Below are 22511 nucleotides of genomic sequence, written 5' to 3' on the forward strand. Positions count from 1 at the left end.
AAAATCTACAAACAGTAAATGCTGGAGAGGGTGTGTAGAAAGGGAACCCTCTTGCACTGTTGGTGAGAATGTAAATTGATACAGCCACTCTGGAGAACAGTATGGAGGTTCCTTAAAAAATTAAAACTAGTGACCCAGCAATCCATATGACCCAGCAATCCCACTACTCGGCATATACCCAGAGAAAAGCATAATTCAAAAAGACACATGCACCCCAATGTTTATTGCAGCACTATTTATAATAGACAGGACATGGAAGCAAGCTAAATGTCTATCAGCAGAGGAATAGATAAAGAAGATGTGGTATATATATATATATATATATATATATATATATATATATATACAATGGAATATTACTCAGCCATAAAATGGAATGAAATTGGGTCATTTATAGAGACATGGATGGACCTAGAGACTGTCATACAGAGTGAAGTAAGTCAGAAAGAGGAAAACGAATATTGTATAATTCCGCTTTTATGTGGAATGTAGAAAGTGATATGGATGAACTTGTGTGCAAAGCAGAAATAGAGACACAGATGTAGGGAACAGACATATGGATACTGTGGGGGGAAGGGGAGGGTGGGATGTATTGGGAGATTGGGATTGACTTATACGCTATTAATACTATGTATAAAATAGATAACTAGTGAGAATCTATTGTATAGCTCAGGGAACTCTACTCAGTGCTCTGTGGTGACCTAAATGGGAAGAAAATCCAAAAAAGAGGGGGTATATGTATACATATAGCTGATTCACTTTGCTGTACAGTAGAAACTAACACAACTTTGTAAAGCAACCATATTCCAATAAAAATTAATTATAAAAAATTTAAAAAATAAATTAATCAAGAAAAAAATAAAGGCTATTTCATAAAATTTCAAGTGGTGCTGTACATTTACACCATAATAAATATAAAACCAACATTTTTACAAATTTCTACTAAACCTTGAAGAAAAGTACACTACATGAATGGGAATCAAAAGTCCCAAATTTCTAATGAACATTTTTCAAAAGGACAGTTATCTTTATTTTCTCATTATGAGAACATTTTTTGCCATCATTTCCTATTTTGCTTTCAAATATTATTTTGTTTTTCATGGATTTTCACACATACATAGATAATTGGCTAATTTTCCATGCAAATGACTAGTCATGAAAACTTTACAGTTTTCTTTCCTTCCTGTACTAACTGAAAACAATTGCCCACTTAACTGCATAATTATTCCAGTTTATTATACATACTAATTCTCATCAAGCCACCCCTCCACCCTTCATCCAAACACGCATTATGTAGTAATGTTATATTAGTCAGATTACCTGAAAAGTAATTCATTTTATTTTAATATAAACATGTGTGTGTGTGTGTATATATATATATATGTATATATATATAAAAAAAATAAAGATCTACTCTACCCTTGCCCTAAAGCAGCCCCACAAAAAGGATAATTGCAAGTGAAAAGATATCCCTAGAGAACTATTTATTTTGTTTCTTCACTTCCAAAAGCCAGTTTTAATAAGACCTAAATGTTAAGGGTAAGATTGGAAAGAGCCAGAAAGTCTGCTTACAACTTTGAATGGACCAGGTTAGTATTATCCTGGTCTTAAACCTCTGGGAAAAAAAAACAAAAGAACCTGAGGGAGACTGGCTTCTTTGGGCGACTAACCCATGAGACAGAGAGATGTAGCCTAAAAGTTCCAGGAGTCCAGTATAGTCTATCTCTTGAATTGCTTTCAATGATTTAAGGATGTTCCTGACAGAAAATTACTTGAGACTGGGTCAAACCCACTCTGGGCCCCACAATAGTGACCTGAAATCCAAATATGGGATATAAATTAAACTGACCTATACAGGTAGGGAGCAACATTATATTGGGCGTCATTCTTAACCTGTTGAAATTCTTCCCTACCCAGAAATGATGATCCTCCCACACTGCTGAATCAATAACATTCTCCATTTTCATAGAAGCACAAAAGTAATACTTTCAACTCCCCAAAAAAGTGAGACAGAAAGAAATTTATCATTCCATACATTTTAAATAACATTTTAAAATGGAACTGCATTGTCATATAAGTGAAACCCATGATGAAAGATAGAATGAAGAATGTCTACTTAGGATCCAAACATGCTAAACCACAACCCCTTATGCATATTTCACCCAAGCATTGTAGGCAGCAAGTATGAGGTCAAGATGAAAATAACACTAAATTTATTATATTTCCTTGCTTAAATATCACATTGAATTCTTAGGCTGTTTTAACAGTAAGTGAGTAATCTTTAGAAATTAAGAATTTTGATGACATAAGCAAGAGGGAGAAAATTGAAATATTAGCGTAATAATTAAATGCACTTCTAAATTTGGTACTAGCTAAATATTGTGTTTTCTAATATAATACTGTGTAGTCTTAATACTATTATGAATATATCTTCTTTGTAAAGTATTAATACATATTACAATCTCTAAGAAAACTTCACACCAATAATGTTGCCCAATGACGTTTAATTCACTTTAGAAAAGATAAAGTTTAACATTAATATTTTATCATTTTGGTAACTCATATTAAAATGTACAAATTTAGCAATATATAAAACAATATGCACACAACTGTTTTTTCTGTATCTATAAGACATTAAGTCAGTTGTTCCAAAACTCTTAACCATTGTCTCTTCAGAATCAAATGTCAGAATGGTGGAAATGGATTGAGAGGCTTATTGGAGAAGATGTTGGAGAAAGGACTGATGAACAGGAAACAAATCAGGGGTACTTATTATTAGATCATAGAAATTTGAAGACACTGAAAATAAACTAAAGATTGTGTGATCAAAAAGAACAAATTGTAAGGGCATCTGGGTAATTTATTCTTTAAAATTTAATCAAAGACCAAAGAGATAATTGGAACAGAATATGTGAGTACTAAGGTACAAATCTTATTAATATATAATGCAACCATAACAATTCCATAACATAAATTCATACCATTTCATTTTACAAGCAAAATACATGTCAATCATTTTACTATACCTGGGAGAGAAGTGTGAGCTATAAAGTATAGGGTCTTGTTTCCAAGTCTGCAGTAAACTATACCATTCTTAGGTATGTTTTGTTAATTAATTAATTTAATTTAATTCCAAAATTGCTATAACTCCCTGCTTTTATCCTAAGCCAGGATCTTGATTGAGGATAATCTGAGAAATGTAAATATTGCCAGGAGATCCTCTTCATTTCTAGATGGTGGTTCTCTATGCACTTTGTTCACTCTACTTATATGCTTTCCTTCCTCCCATCGCTGAAAACCACCATGCATGACAGAGTGATATATAATAGTTGATGCTTGTCCCAAGAAAGTTCAAAAGCATCAAGTTCAATTGCAAATCTTAATGGCAAATTCTCCATTTTTCCTTAAGCCCTCCTTCCACATTTCTTTCAAATATCATTTAAATCCAACTTTTGTTTGAAGAATTTCTGATTGTCAGATTCTGTATGTTGAAAATAGAAAGATATTTAAGCACTACTCATATGTCTTTAAACAGTTTTGTGGAGAAAGAAATGTCCCTGTCTGATACAGTTTCTAGTTGTCTTTTCAGTATCTGAGAGCAATAACTCTCTCCTCATCTCACTTTTATTTAATCACTTTTGTGGTAAATAAATCTGATGAGTGAGAGTGAGGTAATCAATTTGGGATGCTGCTGGCAATTAGATAAGCATATATGGAATATACAAACTTGAATGTAGCAAGCATTAAAGATGTCAAAACAATTAAAAATATGGTCATAAAACTCAATCATTTAAATTGTCATCTACAAGAATTCAGATGTACCATTGGTCAAATAATTTCTCGAAAAATGTAATAACCACACCACAAAGGGGTCTAATGTGACACAATAAGCCAGAGAAGACTGCTGTTACTCCAGTCTCATAAGCTAGTCCAGCCAACCTACAGTTGGTTCTTATTGCAGATGTGATACAAGTTCCCTACTTCTCTGGTTTGAAATTTGTAAGTTAGGAGTGCTAAATTCAGAACTATTTCCGTGGGAAATGTTACAGAGATTACATCTTGCTAAAGAATGTAAGAGAACTTCCCAAGCTTTCGATGCCTCTGTGTTCTGTTCTTGAGAGATTTGAAGACTTATCTGATTTACATTATTCATTAACAAATTAGAAGCCATAAGATCGGTTATGGAGCAGCACCTAGTGAGATTTTCTTCCAAAAACTGTTTGTAGAGTTCGTCCACTTTTTTTTCCATATAACTATTAAGCATAGAATTAGAGAGGGGCTGCTTATGAAACAACATACTTTTTTCTTGAATTTCATCCCCATTCAAAAGCTTTGAGGCAGGTAATTTCTCTAGAGGTTCACTGATGGGAGAATGACCCAACGGTACATCTACTGAAAGTAAAAGAGGACCGTTAAAAGCATCATCACGTATGTGTTCCACAAAGCAGCCAGAATCATACATGTTACCCACGTGGTCTCCTCCAATCTGCAGGTCCGGATAATTCTGGCAGATACTTGTACATGAACAAGATCGGTATAAATCTAGTTGTTTTTCATCATGTTCTCTCTTTGGAATGGGTAACGCAGCAGACACATTTCCTGGAAGGGATGCACTTTTGCATTTTGCTACAGTTACCTCATCCACAGATTTTATTTTATTTTTATCATTACTTTGCTCTGTTAAACTTTCTTTCATGATCTTATTTTGATTTTCCATTTTATCAGGGGAAAGTGACTTGTCTTCTATATCTAAAAGCTGCTTTTTCCAAGTTTCCTTTTCATCATTTGAGGTTTTCTTACATGTAAGTGTTTTTTTGTATAGGAGTTCAATTAGGAAGGCTTCTCCAAGCATTTTATTAGACAAGGTTTCTAAAGAGAAGAGTGCAATATATTCCTGTAATATAAAAAAAAACTCATTAAGGCAATGTACATTAAAATGTCTAATCAAGATTTAACTGCTACATGAAAACACAAATGATTTAGGGAGGCACTATTGCTCAAAGGATAGAGAATAGGAACAGGAGTAAGGAGACTTGGGTTCTGACTCTGTCATTAACTATTTACCATAAGGTAATTTATTTATTATTCCTGGGAAAATTCCTCAATTTTCCTATTAATTAAATGGTGATAATAATGCTCCCCAGACTTTTTCACAAGGTTATTGTCAGGATATTATATGGTATACAAATGTTTTAAAAGTACAAACTTATACAAATGTATAATTATTTTAATATATACCACTGTCATAAATGATTTATTTTAAAATTATTAGTTAAAGTGCTTAACCCTTTATCTTCAAATAGTCTGTTAAAAATCAAGTCTGTTTTCAAGGAATTGGTCTTAACTGTGTTTTAATTAATATTGTTTGAGTCATATTGAAAACAATTACTATACCTTAGAATGTGTTTGAGGGATGAATATTTATATATAGTTTGGATTTATGCAAACTGATTTAAACTATTAAGATACACACTGATTTTTCAGTAATCTAAATGCAAATAGGTTTGTCAAATTCACTACCATCCTTTTTCTTTTTATTTTCTTTCCCTTCCTCTCTTCCTTCCCTCTTTCATTCCTTCTTTTCTTTTGGACTTAAAACTTATTTCCCAAAGCACTTATGTCAGTCTTTTGCATTAATCTTTAGTGCAATTTTAAGACTTCCAATTTTCCCTATAAACTCTACAAGAGTACAAAAGGAAAAAGCAGATTTGATTCAAGACACAAGTTTCCTTTAATAGGTCTGTAGTGTCTACTATAAATGTTTCCAGGAAACCTACTTATTCATATTTAAAGGCTTTTGAGTAGAAAATAAAACAATACAAACTAAAATACATGAGAATTTAGACTTACCTTTTCCGAATGTCAGGATACCTAAAGAAAGATTCAGTCTTCTGAGATTTCAACAGTCCAAACACAGGAAAAGTCCCTTTTGGCTTGTTTTTTCTCAGCTCTTGCTTATACCTCAGAAAGATAACTTTAACCACACAAAATGAAACAGTTCTGCTTTCCATTCATACCTTAGGGCTGAACCAGCTAATACGAGAATAATGTGGGTTGATCACATATATGGTATGGTAATGATCACATACTAAAAGAGGATCTTGAAAGTGTTTATTCAAGATGCAAATGAGAACGACAGTGGGAAATGTTAACAGCAATAGCTTTCTTCATTCAAATGAAGATAGAGACAAGGATATTTTAATTTTTTTAAGTAGAAAAAAGCAGTATGGTAACCAGCATATTTTGTAACACTGAATAATTAAAAATAAATTAAATGGCCATCAATAAGACAATGGTTAACTTATATCTATTGTATGAAATACTAAACTGAGGATTTTTAATGATGGAATGATATTAAAAATAAGGAATTACTACATAACAGTCATTATAAATGTTCTACATATATGACTTAATTTAAAACAGAAACTATTATCTCCATTTTACGGAGGAAAAAAGACAGAGGAAGGTTATATACTTATTGAAGTTCACAAAGTTAGTAAATGGTGGAACTAGGATTTGCACCAAGCAATTGGATTCAGAATCATACTTAATCACTACACGATATTGCCGCTATGTTTATTGATGGAATGCAAGTTGCAGAACCATATAAACAGTATGATTCCATCATGGGTTGTGTGTGTACTATGTGCCAAGCTCTTTTCTAAATACTTCACATATACTAATTTAATCCTGTTAACATCTATATAAAACAGATATGATAATTACCATTTATCTGTGAAGAAACTGAGGGACAGAAAAGCTAGATAAGATGTCCAATATCATACAGTTCTAAGTGGTAGACTCTGGGTTAGAACCCAGGCAGCCTGGCTTTAAATACTGTGTGCTTAACTTTCCTGCTACAACAGATTTTTTCTCCCTTTTAATTGACTTAATATATGTAATCATGTTTGTGGAAAAGAATACAAATCAAACTGTTAACCGTGGTTTCCTCTGGGAGGGGGTTGGCAGGGAGAAGTTGAAGGGTTAATTATATTTTTTACTCCCTATACTTCTATACGGTTTGAATTATTCTAGAATGCACATGTATTCATGTATTATTTACATGATTGAAAAATAGTCCACATATATAAAAGGACAAGAAAAAAACAATGTTAATTTCTTTGAATGTATTTTCTCAATCTCACAGGAGTTTGACCCATTCTTTAGAATGATTTTAAACCCAGATACAAACTGCCAAAGTAGATTGGAAAGCATGAACAAAATTTCTACATAGTTGATGCTTTCAGTTATAATTATCAATACAGCTTTTGTTTTACAAATAATTATTTCAAAATAGTTATCACAAACATCCTACAGAATAGGTTAATTCTAGTTTTGTATACCATACCAACCACTTTTTCTTAGGTTGTCAAAGACAACCTCTTGTAAGAAATAGTGTATTAATTTAGCATGGATGCGAGGGAATGGCTCACAGCAAAATGAGAAAATATTTCACAACCCCACACCAGAAAGATAATGGAAACAATTGTAAAAAAAATAGATTTTTCTACCACTGCTATCACAAAGGAATAGTAAAAGAAAATGGAGATCTCAAATTGTTTCTAACCTAAACTCCTTCACTTGTTACACCCCATTTCCTTTGCTTTACTCATCTCTATATCTGGCTGATCCAAATTTTAGCAGTCCTCTGTCCTAAATATCTCTGACTTTCACTACTGTCATTTTGTTATTGGATTCTGCAGCTGCTTCCAATCTTGCCCCCTTTCAAATCCAGTTGACATGTTAGATTTATCCACCTTTTGCACAAACATGCTAAGTCCTTCAATGGCTTCTAATGGATTAATAATAAGAATAGATACAATATATTGAGTGTCTCATAAGTGAAAGATGCTTTTAGGCAACATCTGCACTTATTTAATCTTCTCAGCAAATCTGCAAGTCATGATTTTCTACGTTTTTACAAAACAGAAAACAACCTGGAAAATGCTAAAAATCAAAATCTAACATGAAACCTAAAGGTCTATGTGCTTTTCCCTGTTTACTTTCTTAACCTCTATTCCTCCACTTGCTCCCCAAATTTGCAATTACCATGTTGCTTCATGACTTTTCCTTCTACCTAAAATTCCTTTATTCTTATAACTACCTTGCAAATTATACATCCTTCAGGTCAGTTTAGCACTCATTTCTTCAGATCCCTGAAGTGTCTTGACCCACCTAGCCTGGTTTAGATTTTTCTACAATGCATTTACCTCATCTCATCAGTTATCACTCTCTGAGTTCCTTGAAGGTAAATGTTTTTTTTCTTATTCATATTAATGTGTTTGTTTCCAAGCAGCATGCAAAGAGTCTGGCACTTATTATCATCAATAATTATTATCATTTTCTGAACTACCTGCTTGTCAGACCATATGCTAAACACTTTTACATACTCAGTTCATTTACTCCTCACAGATGATGCTGTCATGTAGGCATCACCTTTCTCACTTTAACAACAGAGAAACTGACATTCAGGGGAAATAATTTGCCTGAGACCCATAGTTACGAAGTGGAATCCAAATGTGCCTAACACAAAAGCTGGTTCTGAGGTTTTTTGGCACTTCACTCTCAATTTTCATTACCCATTTTTGGCAAAGCCAAAAAATTCTGTAAATATTATCCTGATCTTCAACTACTGGAAAATATTAAAATGAGAATAAAGGTTGGAATACTGAGCTACAAAGGTATTGAAGGGAAAACGGACATTAAAATGCGAGGTCATCTTTTTACACAGGGGGAGAGGAAGTGCTAGGACAGTCAGGGACTATTGCACCCACTAGCACACAAACCAAAAGGTTAATTCCCAGAAGGAAGGGGTGCCCTGCAAAGCACATCCTCGAGAAGGAGGAAAGGAAAAGGTAAAAAAGATTGCTATGGTGGTCCAGTCCCGTCCAGGTAAGCATTGGCACCCTTTGCTCTGTTCCTACAAACCCAAGCAACATGAGCTTTAATTTATTTGTTTTCTTCACACTTCATTTTATGTTTTGGTCATTTTCTCCCTCAGGTGTCTTGGCCCTTCATTCGTGGCCGCCTTTGCCAAGCACTCACCACCATTCCCAAGCAAGGAGGTGGGAGAATGGGCAGCAGGAATGCAGAGTCCTTTGGCTCTTCCTGCCACTCCTCCCGTGAGCCGTGCAGATGAAGGGAGAAAAGACGCCTTAACTAGAGTTTATCCTCCTTGAGAGTTCAGCCCCTCCCCACAGGCCTGGCTGGGTGGCGGGTGCTACAGCCTCCTAGTCACTAGGCGCCCAGAGTTCCCAGAATGGGCGATCGCTTGCGCCACAAGGGCACTTGTTTACCAGCCAATCCTGAGCGCAGGGCCCCTGGCGCTTAGCAACAGCCCTGGAGAAGGGCCGGGCGTTGGGACACAGCTTCTAGCATTGGTGAGCAGGACGCAACGGTGAAGTGGCTGACTCCGGGTTACTTCTGCAAAGTAGCCTCGGAGTGAAAACAATGAGCTCCGTTAAAATCTATTACACCAGCGTGTTAGGGTGTAGGGAGGTGAGTGGAAAGAGAAAGGGCCTCAGCAGGCAAAAAGGACTAAAGTGAAGACATTCCAGTTGGGGACTTCAGGATTGTGCTAAGACATTACCATCCCCTTCATGTCTTTCATTGTTCAGCTCCCTCCTCTAGGTTTTCGGGGTGGGAGGTGCAGGGGAGAATAGAGAATGTGGTTAACACCCTCACTCAGTTTGTGCTCTAAGAACTGATTGATCTTGGAGGCTTCTGTGTCTTGAGCTTAACTTCAGGGCTTCCAATAATTTTATGGATGTTTCAAATGGAAGAGGTAAAGAACCTTGTTTAGGATGAGAGGGGGGAAATGCCAGTGAGTGAATGGCCAAAATCTTCAGAGAAGTCTGGGCAACCCCAAAAAGAAAAACTGATTAATTTCAAAGAAGAAGGTGTATTTGCATGGATCAGACATTTCTTAGCTTAATTAGAGCTTAGATGAATTATTTTGACCAAGATGTAGGAAATATTATAGAACAATGTTTTCCAACAGCAATATATTGTGAGCCGCATGTGTAATTTTAAATTTTAAGTAGCCACTTTTAAAAAAGATGAGATTAATTTAATAGATTTTATTTAACACAAAATAGACTAAATGTTATCAATGCAACATATAATCAATATAGAAATAGAAATATTATTTTTTCATATTAAGTCCTCAAAATTCAGTATGTGTTTTGCATTTATTACACGTTTCATTTTGGACTGGCCACGCTTCAAGTGCCCAGTAGTCACATGTGGCTAGTGGTTATCACATTAGACAGCTCAGTTATAGACCTGGCTAAAAATGGCTAAAACTTTCATTCAGCAAAGTTTTTGGAGAAGCATGAAAACTGATTTGTAATTGATTATATATGGTTGACAAACATTCATCACACTCCTGCTGTGTGTCAGATACCATGATAGGTGTGAGGAATGAGATTTGATCTCAGCCTAGAAAGAGTGCTTTGCTTTTCATAAAGTCTCATCAGGTAGATTAGGGATTTCAACTGGGTACTAAGAAACAATAGCAAGAAGTAGTTTAAAAAAGAAAATTATGGGCCATTTGACTAGTTTTTTTTTAAACAATGTGAATTATGTTATTGGATATGTTACTGAGTCTGTAAGAGGGAGTGAAATCCGTAAGGACTACGGTGGATGGAGTAAAGGACTCACCCAAGTGTTGATCTGTGTCACTCAAACTGTAACATAAAAATAATCTAGAGGGTGTATTAAAACATTCCTGAGACCCACTCCCAGAGATTCTGACTCTGTAGTTTTGGGGTGGGGTAAGCCTGATGCTGCTAGTGTTATGAACCACACTCAGATTGGCATTGGTCTAAGCAACTGTTCTTCTCTTAATGGGTTCCTCTGAAAAGGTTTTGAAAAACCACTATAAAAATGTGAAAGTCACATGCACCATGCTTTTGCAATTTTAAAAACGAATGAGCCTCAGAAAGTGAAAATGTTGCATTTGGGAATTTCAGAAATTTCTCAGCAGTTGGAAATAAGCAGGGTTTTCCAAGCATGACCAGATTATATTTTCAAGTCATCAAACAAAAAGCCTACTCACATGCACTTTCACAGAAATCCCATTTGAATAAACTGGGGTTTGTGCTTGTCAAAATGCTTTCACATAAGTTTTCTAAGTCTAACATCACAGGTTTTATGTGACAAAAATGCCCAAGACTGTCATATGAAAATGTAGAAACCTCAAAGTTTAATACTTATGTTATAGCCATTAACAAAAAGTTGTAGTTATAAAATATGCTTAAAAGATAACCAACTATTACAATTTTACTTTAGCGGTAATCTGTGTTTCGGGGGAAAAGACGATGTGGGGAAATACAGTACAGTAACAGATGACATAAATCTAACTGTTCATATGAGAGGACATAGCAAGAACTGGCCACTTTTATCCACTCACATATTTGTAATCTTAATCCCCTGGTGTATTTATTAATTTTGTCTCATGGATTATCTCTAAATTTAGGCATAGTCTGTGATTATAGTTTTATTTTATTGTTTAAGTATAGTTGATTTACAATAATATATTAGTTTCAGGTGTACAGCATAGTGATTCAGTATTTTTTTTTTTTTTTTTTTGTGGTAGGCGGGCCTCTCACTGTTGTGGCCTCTCCTGTTGCGGAGCACAGGCTCCGGACGCGCAGGCTCATCGGCCATGGCTCACAGGCCTAGCCACTCCGCGGCATGTGGGATCTTCCCGGACCAGGGCACAAACCAGTGTCCCCTGCAGCGGCAGGCAGACTCTCAACCACTGTGCCACCAGGGAAGCCCCATGATTCAGTATTTTTATACATTGTACTCCATTAAATGTTATTGCAAGTTAATTGCTATAATTCCCTGTGTTATAATTTCTTGTTACTTATCTATTTTATAGAGTGGTATGTATTTCTTAATCCCATACCCCTAATTTGCCCCTCCCCCTTCCCTCTCCCAGGTGGTAACCACTAGTTTGTTTTCTATATCTGTGAGTCTGTTTCTGTTTTGCGTATTTATTTTATCTGTATGATTTTTTAGATTACACATATGATTGATATCATATAGTATTTGGCTTTTCTGTCTGAGTTATTTCACAAACCATAATATTCTCTAAGTCCATCCATGTTGCTGAAAATGGCAGAATTTCCTTCTTTTTATGGCTGAGTAATATTCCACTGTGTTTATATCTATATATTTATATATCTACATATATATATATATGCCACATGTTTTACATTCATCTGATGATGGACATGGGTTGCTTCCATATCTTGTCTATTGTAAATAGTGCTATTATGAATATTGGGGTGCATGTATCTTTTCATATTAGTGTTACTCTTTTTTTTCGGGATATATACCTAGGAGTGGAATTACTGGATCATGTGGTAGTTATATTTTTAGTTGTTTGAGGAAACTCCATACTGTTTTCCATAGTGGCTGGAACAATTTATATTCCCACCAACAATGTATGAGGGTTCCTTTTTCTCCATATCCTATCCAACAATGGTTATTTGTAGACTTTTTGAATGGCCATTCTGACAGGTGTGAGGTAATATCTCATTATATTGATTTGCATTTCTCTAATAATTAGTTATGTTGAGTATAATTTCATGTGCCTGTTAGCCATCTGTATTTCTTCTTAGGAAAAATGTTTATTCAGGTCTTCTTCCCACTTTTTGATAGGATTGTTTGGGATTTTCTTTTCATTTTTTTTGGTATTGAGTTGTATGAGCTGTTTATATTGAATGTTAACCTCTTGTTCGTCATACCATTTGCAAATATTTTCTCACATTCTGTAGGTTGCCTTCTAATTTTGTTGATGATTTCATTTTCTGCAGAAAAGATTTCAGTTTCATTAGGTCCAATTTGTTTATTTTTGCTTTTATTTCTTTTGCTTTAGGAGACAGATCCAAAAATTATTGCTATGATTTGTGTCAAATAGTGTTCCACCTATGTTCTCTTCTAGGAGTTATATGGTTTCAGGTCTTGTGTTTAGGTCTTTAATGTATTTTGAGTTTATTTTTGTATTTGGTGTTAGAGAATGTTTTAATCTCGTTGTTTTACATGTGGCTGTCCAGTTTTCCTGGCACTACCTTTTAAAGAGACTGTCTTTTCTCCATTGTATGTTCTTGCCTCCTTTGTCATAGATTAATTGACCATAGGTGTGTAAATTTATTTCTGGACTCTCTGTTCTGTTCCATTGTTCTAGGTATCTGTTTTTGTTCATGTACAATACTGTTTTGATTACTGTAACTTTGTAGTATAGTCTGAAGTCTGGGAGGGTGATACCACCAGCTTTGTTCTTTTCTCAGGATTGCTTTTGCAATTCTGGGTCTTTTGTGTTTCCATATGGATTTTAGGATTACTCTAATTCTCTGAAAAAATGTCATGGGTATTTTGATAGTGATTTCCTTAAATCTTTAGATGTTTGGGGTAGTATGTCAGTTTAAACAATATTAATTCTTCCAATCCAAGAGCACAGGATATCTTTCCATTTCCTTGTATCACCTTCAACTTCCCTCATGAATTTTTCCAGTTTTCAGTGTATAGGTCTTTCACCTCCTTGATTAAGCTTATTCCTACGTATTTTATTCTTTTTGATGCAATTATTTGAATTTTATTTTATATATTTTTTTATACAACTGGTTCTTATTAGTTATCTACTTTATAAATATTAGTGTATATATGTGAATCCCAATCTCCCAATTCATCCCACCACCACCAACTCCAGCCCCCACCCTACTTTCCTCCCTTGGTGTCCATACACTTGTTCTCTACATCTGTGTCTCTATTTCTGCCTTGCAAACTGGTTTATCTGTATCATTTTTCTAGATTCCACATATATGCATTAATATATGATATTTGTTTTTCTCTTCCTCTTTCTGACTTACTTCACTCTGTATGACAGATTCTAGGTCCATCCACCTCTCTACAAATGATTCAATTTTGTTTCTTTTTATGGCTGAGTAATATTCCATTGTACATATGTGCCACATCTTCTTTATCCATCCATCTGTTGATGGGCATTTAGGTTGCTTCCATGACCTAGCTATTGTAAATAGTGCTGCAATGAATATTGGGGTGCATGTGTCTTTTTGAATTATGGTTTTCTCTGGATATATGCCCAGTAGTGGGATTGTTGGGTCATATGGTAATTCTATTTTTAGTTTTTTAAGGACCCTCCATACTGTTCTCCATAGTGGCTGTATCAATTTACATTCCCACCAACAGTGAAAGAGGGTTCCCTTTCCTCCACACCCTCTCCAATATTTGTTGTCTGTAGATTTTCTGATGATGCCCATTCTAACTGGTGTGAGGTGGTACCACATTGTAGTTTTGATTTGCATTTCTCTAATGATTAATGATGTTGAGCATTCTTTCATGTGTTTGTTGGAAGTCTGTATATCTTCTTTGGAGAAATGTCTATTTAGGTCTTCTGCCCATTTTTGTATTAGGTTGTGTTTTTTTTTGATATTGAGCTACAAAACCTGTTTATATATTTTGCAGATTAATCCTTTGTCCGTTGATTCATTTGAAAATATTTTCTCCCATTCTGAGGGTTGTCTTTTCATCTTGGTTATGGTTTCCTTTGCTGCGCAAAAGCTTTCAAGTTTCATTAAGTCCCATTTTTTAATTTTTGTTTTTAATTTCCATTTCTATAGGAGGTGGGTCAAAAAGGATCTTGCTGTGATTTATGTCATAGAGTGTTCTGCCTATATTTTCCTCTAAGAGTTTTATAGTGTCTGGCCTTACATTTAGGTCTTTAATCCATTTTGAGTTTATTTTTGTTTATGGTGTTAGGGAGTGTTCTAATTTCATTCTTTTACATGTAGCTGTCCAGTTTCCCCAGCACCACTTATTGAAGAGACTGTCTTTTTTCCATTGTGTATCCTTGCTTCCTTTGTCACAGATTAGTTGACTGTAGGTGCATGTGTTTATCTCTCGACTTCCTATCCTGTTCCATTGATCTATATTTCTGTTTTTGTGCCAGAACCATATTGTCTTTATTACTGTAGCTTTGTAGTATAGTCTGAAGTCAGGGAGTTTGATTCCTCTAGCTCCATTTTTTTCCCTCCTGTCTTATTCATGAATTTAGAGGAAAGGCTTTCAACTTTTCACCCTTGAGTATGATGTTGGCTGTGGGCTTGCCATAAAAGGTCTTTAATATGTTGAGATATGTCCTTCTATACCCACTTTGATGAGTGTTTTTTTGATCATGAATGGATGTTACATTTTTTCAAATGTTTTTTCTGCATCTGTTGAGATGATCATGTGATTTTTATCCTTCCTTTTGTTAATGTAGTGTATCACATTGATTGATTTGCAAATGTTGAGCCATCCTTGTCATGATGGAAAGAATCCAACTTGACCATGTTGTATGATCTTTTTATATATTGTTGGAGTCAGTTTGCTAATATTTTGTTGGGGATTTTGACATCTATATTCATCAAAGATTTTGGCCTGTAATTTTCTTTTTTCGTAGTGTCTTTGTCTTGTTTTGGTATCAGAATGATGGTGGCCTCATAGAATGAATTTGGGAGTGTTCAGTCTTCTTTAATTTTTTGGTACAGTTTGAGAAGGATAGGTATTAGTTCTTCTTTACATGTTTGATAGAATTCCACAGTGAAGCCATCCAGCCTTGGACTTTTGTTGATGGGAGTTTTTTATTTTTTATTACAAATTCAATTTCACTACTAGTGATCAGTCTTTTCAAATTGTTTCTTTCTTCTTGATTCACTCTTGTCGGGTTGTATGTTTCCAGAAATTTGTCCATTTCTTTGAAGTTGTCCATTTGTTGGCATATAGTTGTTCATAGTATTCTTTTATTAATTTTTTGTATCTTTGTGGTATCAGTTGTTATTTGTCCTCTGTCACTTATTTTGTTAATTTTAACCCTCCCTCTTTTCTTCTTGTTGAGCCAGCCTAAAGGTATATCAATTTCATTTATCTTTAAAAAAAAAAAAGCAGCACTTGGTGTCATTGATGTTTTCTATTGCCTTTTTTGTATCAATTTTATTTATTTCCTCTCTGATCTTTATTACTTTCTTTCTTCTGCTGAATTTGAGCTTTATTTCTTCTTATTATTCTAATTTTTAGGTGATAGTTCAGGTTGTTCATTTGAGATTTTTCTTGTTTTGTGGAAGGCCTGTATAGCTGTAAACTTCCCTCTTAGAACTGCTTTTGCTGCAACCCATAGATTTTGGAGTGTTGTTTCCATTTTCACTTGTCTTGAGGTATTTTCTGATTTCCTCTTTGATTTCATCATTGACCCATTGGTTTTCTAGTAGCATACTTTATAGTCTGTGTACTTCCCTGTGTAAGTCTTCCCTGTGTAAGTGTCTATGGCTCAACTCAGATGCAGCCCATGGTCATGTCTTTTCCCTGATCGTGATTGTCCCAGTTCCAGTGCCACATTGATGCAGTCTGAGCAGGGCCAGAGTGTTTGCTCAGCTCAGGCTGGGGCTCACTGGGCTGGGGTATATGGTGAGGTGGTTGCTGGAAACCCAGCAGCCACTAGAGCAGACCTCTCACTGCCCTGCCTCAGGGGCAAGACCCCTTTGTCTCTCACAGATGATCACTGTCACCAGCCTCCACCGCTCTCTATATGATGTGGCACTGCTCCACAGAGGAGTCAGACATTATGTGGTTTCTCTGTACGCATGGGGTGGGAGTGAGCTGTGACCAAGTGGTTACCATCAAAAATTTTGGCTGCTTCTGGGGCACCACTTTAGTAAGCAATAATGACCACCACGGCCCTACCTGGGCTCTGTCCTGGGACTGGGTCAACTCTGAGTCCCAAGTTTGAGTCTTTTCCCTGGTCCTGACCTCCCCAGATCCAGTACCACACTGTAGCATGGAGAGAGTGGGACTAGAACATTTGCTGTGCTCAGGGTGGGGTGTGTGGTGAGACAATTGTGGGAAACCTGGCAGCCACTAAAGTAGACCTTTCTCCACCTTGCCTCAAGGGCAAGCCAGCACACCTGAGCACTCCTCACAATGGATTCCTGGCTTCTCCTGCCTTTCTATCTGTCCCAGTGGTCCTTTAACCAGACAAGAGTGCTTGTCTCTTCCACATAGGACCCCAGGACCAAGAAGTCCAGTCTATAGCTCGACCCGCTCACTCCCCAGGGTGTGTTTCTGCTTGTGCAATCTTTCTTTTACACTGAGTCCCGTCACAGGAGCACAGGTCTTAACCTGATCACTTTTCTTCTCTTCCTACCCAATTAGGCATGTATCTTTCTTATAACATTGGTTGTACAGGATTCCTGCCAGTTTCCAGTTAGTTTTCAGTGAGGATTGTTCCACATGTAAATAGAAGTATTTTGGATGTGTTTGTCAAGGGGAGGTGAGTGCCACATCCTCTTATTCCATCATTTTGATCTCCACCAGCCTGATTATGGTTTTAGAAAATGTATTAACTTTCCCTCAAATTTAAAAACCTGGTATCATGTCCATTTTCTACACAGAGTTACCACTGATATTAACATGAATGAATGCAGTGATGAATTCAAAAGCCTGCTTCAACTGTTAGCAGAATGTTCATACCACTTCATGCACAGTCTGAAAACAATCTGGTAAATATTTACAACCCATTAGAGATTTTCAGCCCCCACTGACACCTTACTGTAATTCTTCATATACATATTAAACATATTTATATATTACATACATACTGTGTGTATCTCTCTCTCTCTCTCTCTTTCTCTCTCTCTCTCTCTCTCTCTCTATATATATATATATATATATATATATATATAAAACAAGAAAATTACCTAACTTTTTCTCCTCAAAAAATATTATACCATTAAAAGCTGTTCCTCATCCATAGAATAATGGACAGGGAAAATAAACATAAAACACTGAGATCAGTTGATTAATATCTTTCTATATCTTTGTCTATCTAAGTGAAGTAGAGACAGGAAGAAGTTACCAGAATTTTAAATACTTACAAAATAAAGTATGAATTAATAGACATTTCTGTCAGTTTGAAAGTGCTTCAAAAAATGAGGATGAAGGTTTCCACCCCTAAGACTCTACACCTCAGATATTCAATGTCCAAGAATATTGTGGAGTAAGAATAAATATCCATATTTATTTTATTGTGACTTCATATTTTAAGGTCATGTACATGGGGAAATAATACATTTATGGGGTATGAAGAGGAGGTTTATCCCTTTGTGGAATAACTTAATTATGTTCCTGGAGACAAGGCACTTTGTACTTTATTACGAAAACATAATAAAAGGAAATTTTGTCATGCTGCTTGTTTTGGGATACTTATGTGGTATTTTTCATCATACATTATAGTATGAAATGACTGCTACTCTGAGGAGAATTTTTTACCAAACTTAGCTGGCAGCAGTTTGTGAAGGCCCAGGCAAGATAATTAACAAACTCACCTAGACATTTGAGTTTAGTGGCTTCATAATTGGGAATTATCAACATTGATATTATAAGTTAATTTTAATTCTTTTTAGGATTTTGAAATGTTTCACAAGGCAAAGGAGAACAAAGAGATTCTGAAATTCCTGAAGATGGAATGAACAGGCAGCAATGACACAAAAGATGTTTACCAAGGTGGAGCTACATATACTTCCACATACATCAGTTACTTCTAATTATGACAATAGAACTGTTTCATAAAAGTTAATTGCTACCTAGACTAATTTGTAATCACTAACATGTGAGTCTTTCTATTTCCATCATGCATTAAAATCACTCTATTACACTGTGAACATTTTATAAAGCTGTGTAAAAAGAAAAACTGTTAAATATCTATCAACATCAAACTTTTCTTTTAAGTCACTAATAGCTGTCAATTTATAATCATGAAATAGACTTTTAATGTAATTTTCAATTTACTTTCAGTATTATTTTTTAAATGTTTCTTGGTATATTTAACAAAGGCCTACATACTGTACTGGGGCTGTTTAAAAAAAGAAAAGAAAAAAAAAGATCACTGGACTCCATTCCAAATCCTCTCAAATGGAAATAAGGAGGGAATAAGAATTTGTATTGTTAACAAACTCCCCAGGTGACTTTTTTGTTTTGTTTTGGTACACTAAACTCTGGGAACCAATACCAAAGAATAACAAAAATTTTAGGTCACCCCTCCCTTGACTTCCACCTGTGCTATAAGGTAGTCTTCCTCCAAAATCTGTTTCTCCTCCTGTGGTTTCTATCTTGCTGAATGGCACCTCCATTCACTCAAACCCCAACTCCGAATCCTGAGTCATTCTTCTTTTTTTTTTCGGTACACGGGCCTCTCACTGTTGTGGCCTCTCCCGTTGCGGAGCACAGGCTCTGGACGCGCAGGCTCAGCGGCCATGGCTCACGGGCCTAGCCGCTCCGCGGCATGTGGGATCTTCGTGGACTGGGGCATGAACCCGTGTCCCCTGCATTGGCAGGCGGACTCTCAACCACTGCACCACCAGGGAAGCCCTGAGTCATTCTTAATATCGCTCACTCCCTCACCCCTGTATGCAATCAATCACCAGACTCTAGATGAGCTAGTCTTAATACCTCAGTTACTTCTCCAGCTCTCCAGCTATTGCCCTTGTTCCTGTCCTCATCACTCTTGTCATGCCATTGCAGTAATATCTTAACTCCCTACTTCCAGTTTTAATATTCTAATATCTGCCCTTTGCATTGCTGCTAAGTCAGGACTTTTCAACCTTGACTGAACTTTGGAATCACCTGAAGAACTTGAAAAACCATGTCTGGATCCCACCTTTAATGATTTCAATGTGAACCTAAACTTGTGAACAATAGAATTAGAGAGGTCTTTCAAAACATAAGTTTAGTCAAGTCTATGTAGCCTGCAGCAAAATGTTTCTCATAGTTTGGTATAAGAAAACCACATTCCTCAGAATCATCTGGATAACTTAATAAATATGTAGATTCCTGGACTTTTCCCCAGACCTCTAAAGCTGGGCAAAGATATTTGGATTTTATATGAGTAGCTTCAGATACCACACTAATTTTTGAGAAGTGCTTATCTATAGGTTAAAATATAAATTCCATATTCATTCTCTGAAACAAACTTCTGTAGATCATTCTTTTCACACTTTTTAGTTACATCCAACTCTCTCCACCATTAACCCTACTTACCTGTTTGTAGTTTCCTGGATGTATCAGCTTTGCATTATCTTGCCTTTTTTTTGTACACACTTGCAGGCTTACATCATCCCACCATCTGCTTGACAAATAATTACAGATATTTCAAGTAAAACTCCTCTAAGGTGCCTTTTGTGACCTCTTCCTCCCTTAGAGAATGAAACACCATTTTTCTTTATGACCTAGATGACCTACTACCTATTTTATTGCAGCACTAGTAACAGTTTAGAACTTTCACCTCCCTTGAAAGTCATAATTGTCAATACTTCTTCAGTGCTCACAGTGTTCCAGACACTGTTCTAAAGTGCTTTATATGAACTTACCTTATTTAATCCTTACAACTCTATGAGATAGGTTCTATAATCATCCTCATTCTATGGATGAGGAAAATGAGTTTCCAAGTAGTAAATTTCAAAAAGCTACACAGCTAATAAGTGATAAACCTAGATTTTGGAGCCATTGCATAGACGAAGTAAAAGGCTCTTAATAAGAAGAGGATCTGAAAGAAGAGAAGGCAGCAAAAAAGTGAATCAGTGGTGTGGGTCCCTATAAAAGAAGTCCCACAGATTGGCCCTTCTTATGGTCAAAACCCCCAGAGAGATGGGAGATATAGTCCTTAAAACTCCCAGCTAGTTTTAGGGGAACCAGAAAACAGAAAAGAGTGGTAACTCTTATTTCTAAAGTTGAGCCAGAGAATTCTCACAGCCTCTCACTGCACCACAACTGGGAAGTTGCAATTCTTAAGTGAGGGTCTAAGGTAATAGGATTGAGGGCAGCCTTGTAAAGCCTTACATCTCCATTACAGTGAGTGAAAGGACACCCCAAGCTTCCCCATGCCTCTTATGGGAATAAACAAAGACCAACCAAATGAGAACAATTAAAAGTTATTCAGAGATTGCTATAACTAGTAGTCAGCCACCATCACTTACATTTTTCAGAAGCTCAAAGGCAGGCAAAGGAGTGGGAAAGCTTTATAATGGAAAAATAGGAAGGCTTCAGATATGTCCTGATTGGAAGCTGTTCGCCTTGGGGAAGCTGAAAACAGGTTAACTAGAAGCAGGGCATCCTAGATTAAATCTGTTAGGGGGGCATATTTGGTTTCCTCCACTTACTTCCAATTTGTAAGCAGGACCAAAATTAGGGAAGCTGGCAGTTTATCATGTTCTGGTCTTTTTGGACTGATTCTTACAGGAGGTTGTTTGACTTCCTGCACAGTTTACTGCAGAGGTTGGGGTTGGGCTTCCTGAGTTAGCTATTGCAGGTTATGTGTTTCAGTTCTATTTTTATATGAGGACTGACCTTTGTCTGTTTGCGTATTCAGTTTCACATTCCACTCTAAGATAGGATCAAAGGTGGCTGAGTGTGAGCTAGCAGATATAGAAACCTTCAAATTCAGGAAATGGATGATGAGAGATGTTATGAACCTGGTGACCAGAGAATAGAGGGATATAGGCATAACATCTGCAGTTTAAAATCAGTTTATTCTTTAAAACAGAGAAAATGCCTATTATGTGCAAAATGTTCTCTCCTTTAACACCTTATTCCTCCAGCTTTCAGGCAGAGACTAAGAAAACTGAGGAGGATTGTCATTCAGCATAACATTAACTGGAGCTGCCCAAAGGACTATTAATCTGGGTAGCATAAAAAGTGCACTGATTTTACAGATACAACACCTTAATATCCATCCCCTGAGAAGGCATTTTTCTCATGTCCCCTTCTAAATCCCCTGTAATGGATTGAATGATGGCCCCTGAAAAGATATGTCCACATCCTATTCCTTGCAACCTATGAATATTAGCTTATTTGGAAAAAGGGTCTTTGTAAATGTAAGGATCTTGAGATGAGGAAATCATCCTGAATTATCCAGGTGAGTCCTAAATGTAATGACAATAATCCTTATTAGAGTGATATTATAGAAAGAAGAGAAGGCACCATGACCACTGAGGGAGAGATTGGAGTGATATGACCTCTTGCCAAGGAATTTCTGGAAACAACAGAAGTTGAAAGAGACAAAGAATGGATTCTCCCCTAGAGCCTCCAGAGAGAATGCAGACCTGTTAACACATTGATTTCAAATTTCTGGCCTCCAGGGTAGTGAGAAATTAAACATCTGTTTTTTTAAGTCACCCATTTTGTGGTAATTTGTGATGTAAGTCACAGGAAACTAATATTATGCCCCATGTGCAATTTCCCAAAATTAAGATAAAAGGGAATAAAACCATCTAGGGTCATGGGTGAAGTCAAAAGAGGAAGAGGTTTCCCCTTACGCCATTAGAGGATGAACACACAGATGCCGCCAAGTTCACAATACAAATGAGAAAGCTAGTGGAATAAAGCAAGAGTCACTGCGAAGTCCCAAGTAACTTTTATAAATTCTGCAATGCAGATATTTTGAAAAGGCAAGT

The 22511-nt window shown here is 36.1% G+C and overlaps 1 protein-coding gene and 1 pseudogene across 1 annotated transcript; one reads left to right on the plus strand and one right to left on the minus strand.

The window, feature by feature from the left end:
* Positions 1 to 329: 329 nt before the first annotated feature.
* On the minus strand, positions 330 to 17623 carry LOC149744259 (TLR adapter interacting with SLC15A4 on the lysosome-like). Its single transcript, XM_089904325.1, has one exon. It carries the CDS (start codon positions 4850 to 4852, stop codon positions 3953 to 3955), a length of 900 nt encoding a protein of 299 aa, XP_089760451.1. The 5' UTR covers positions 4853 to 17623; the 3' UTR covers positions 330 to 3952.
* Positions 9451 to 18533, plus strand: LOC149744260 (SH3 domain-binding glutamic acid-rich-like protein 3; annotated as a pseudogene).
* Positions 18534 to 22511: the final 3978 nt, after the last annotated feature.

Source organism: Delphinapterus leucas, chromosome X (genome assembly GCF_059928025.1).
Source record: "Delphinapterus leucas isolate spDelLeu-1000000601 "Yukka" chromosome X, BTC_Dleu_Yukka2, whole genome shotgun sequence".
Taxonomy (NCBI): domain Eukaryota; kingdom Metazoa; phylum Chordata; class Mammalia; order Artiodactyla; family Monodontidae; genus Delphinapterus; species Delphinapterus leucas.

Coding starts and splice junctions, on each gene's coding strand:
- LOC149744259 (XM_089904325.1), bottom strand. CDS start 4,852: ATGCTTGGAGAAGCCTTCCTAATTGAACTCCTATACAAAAAAACACTT.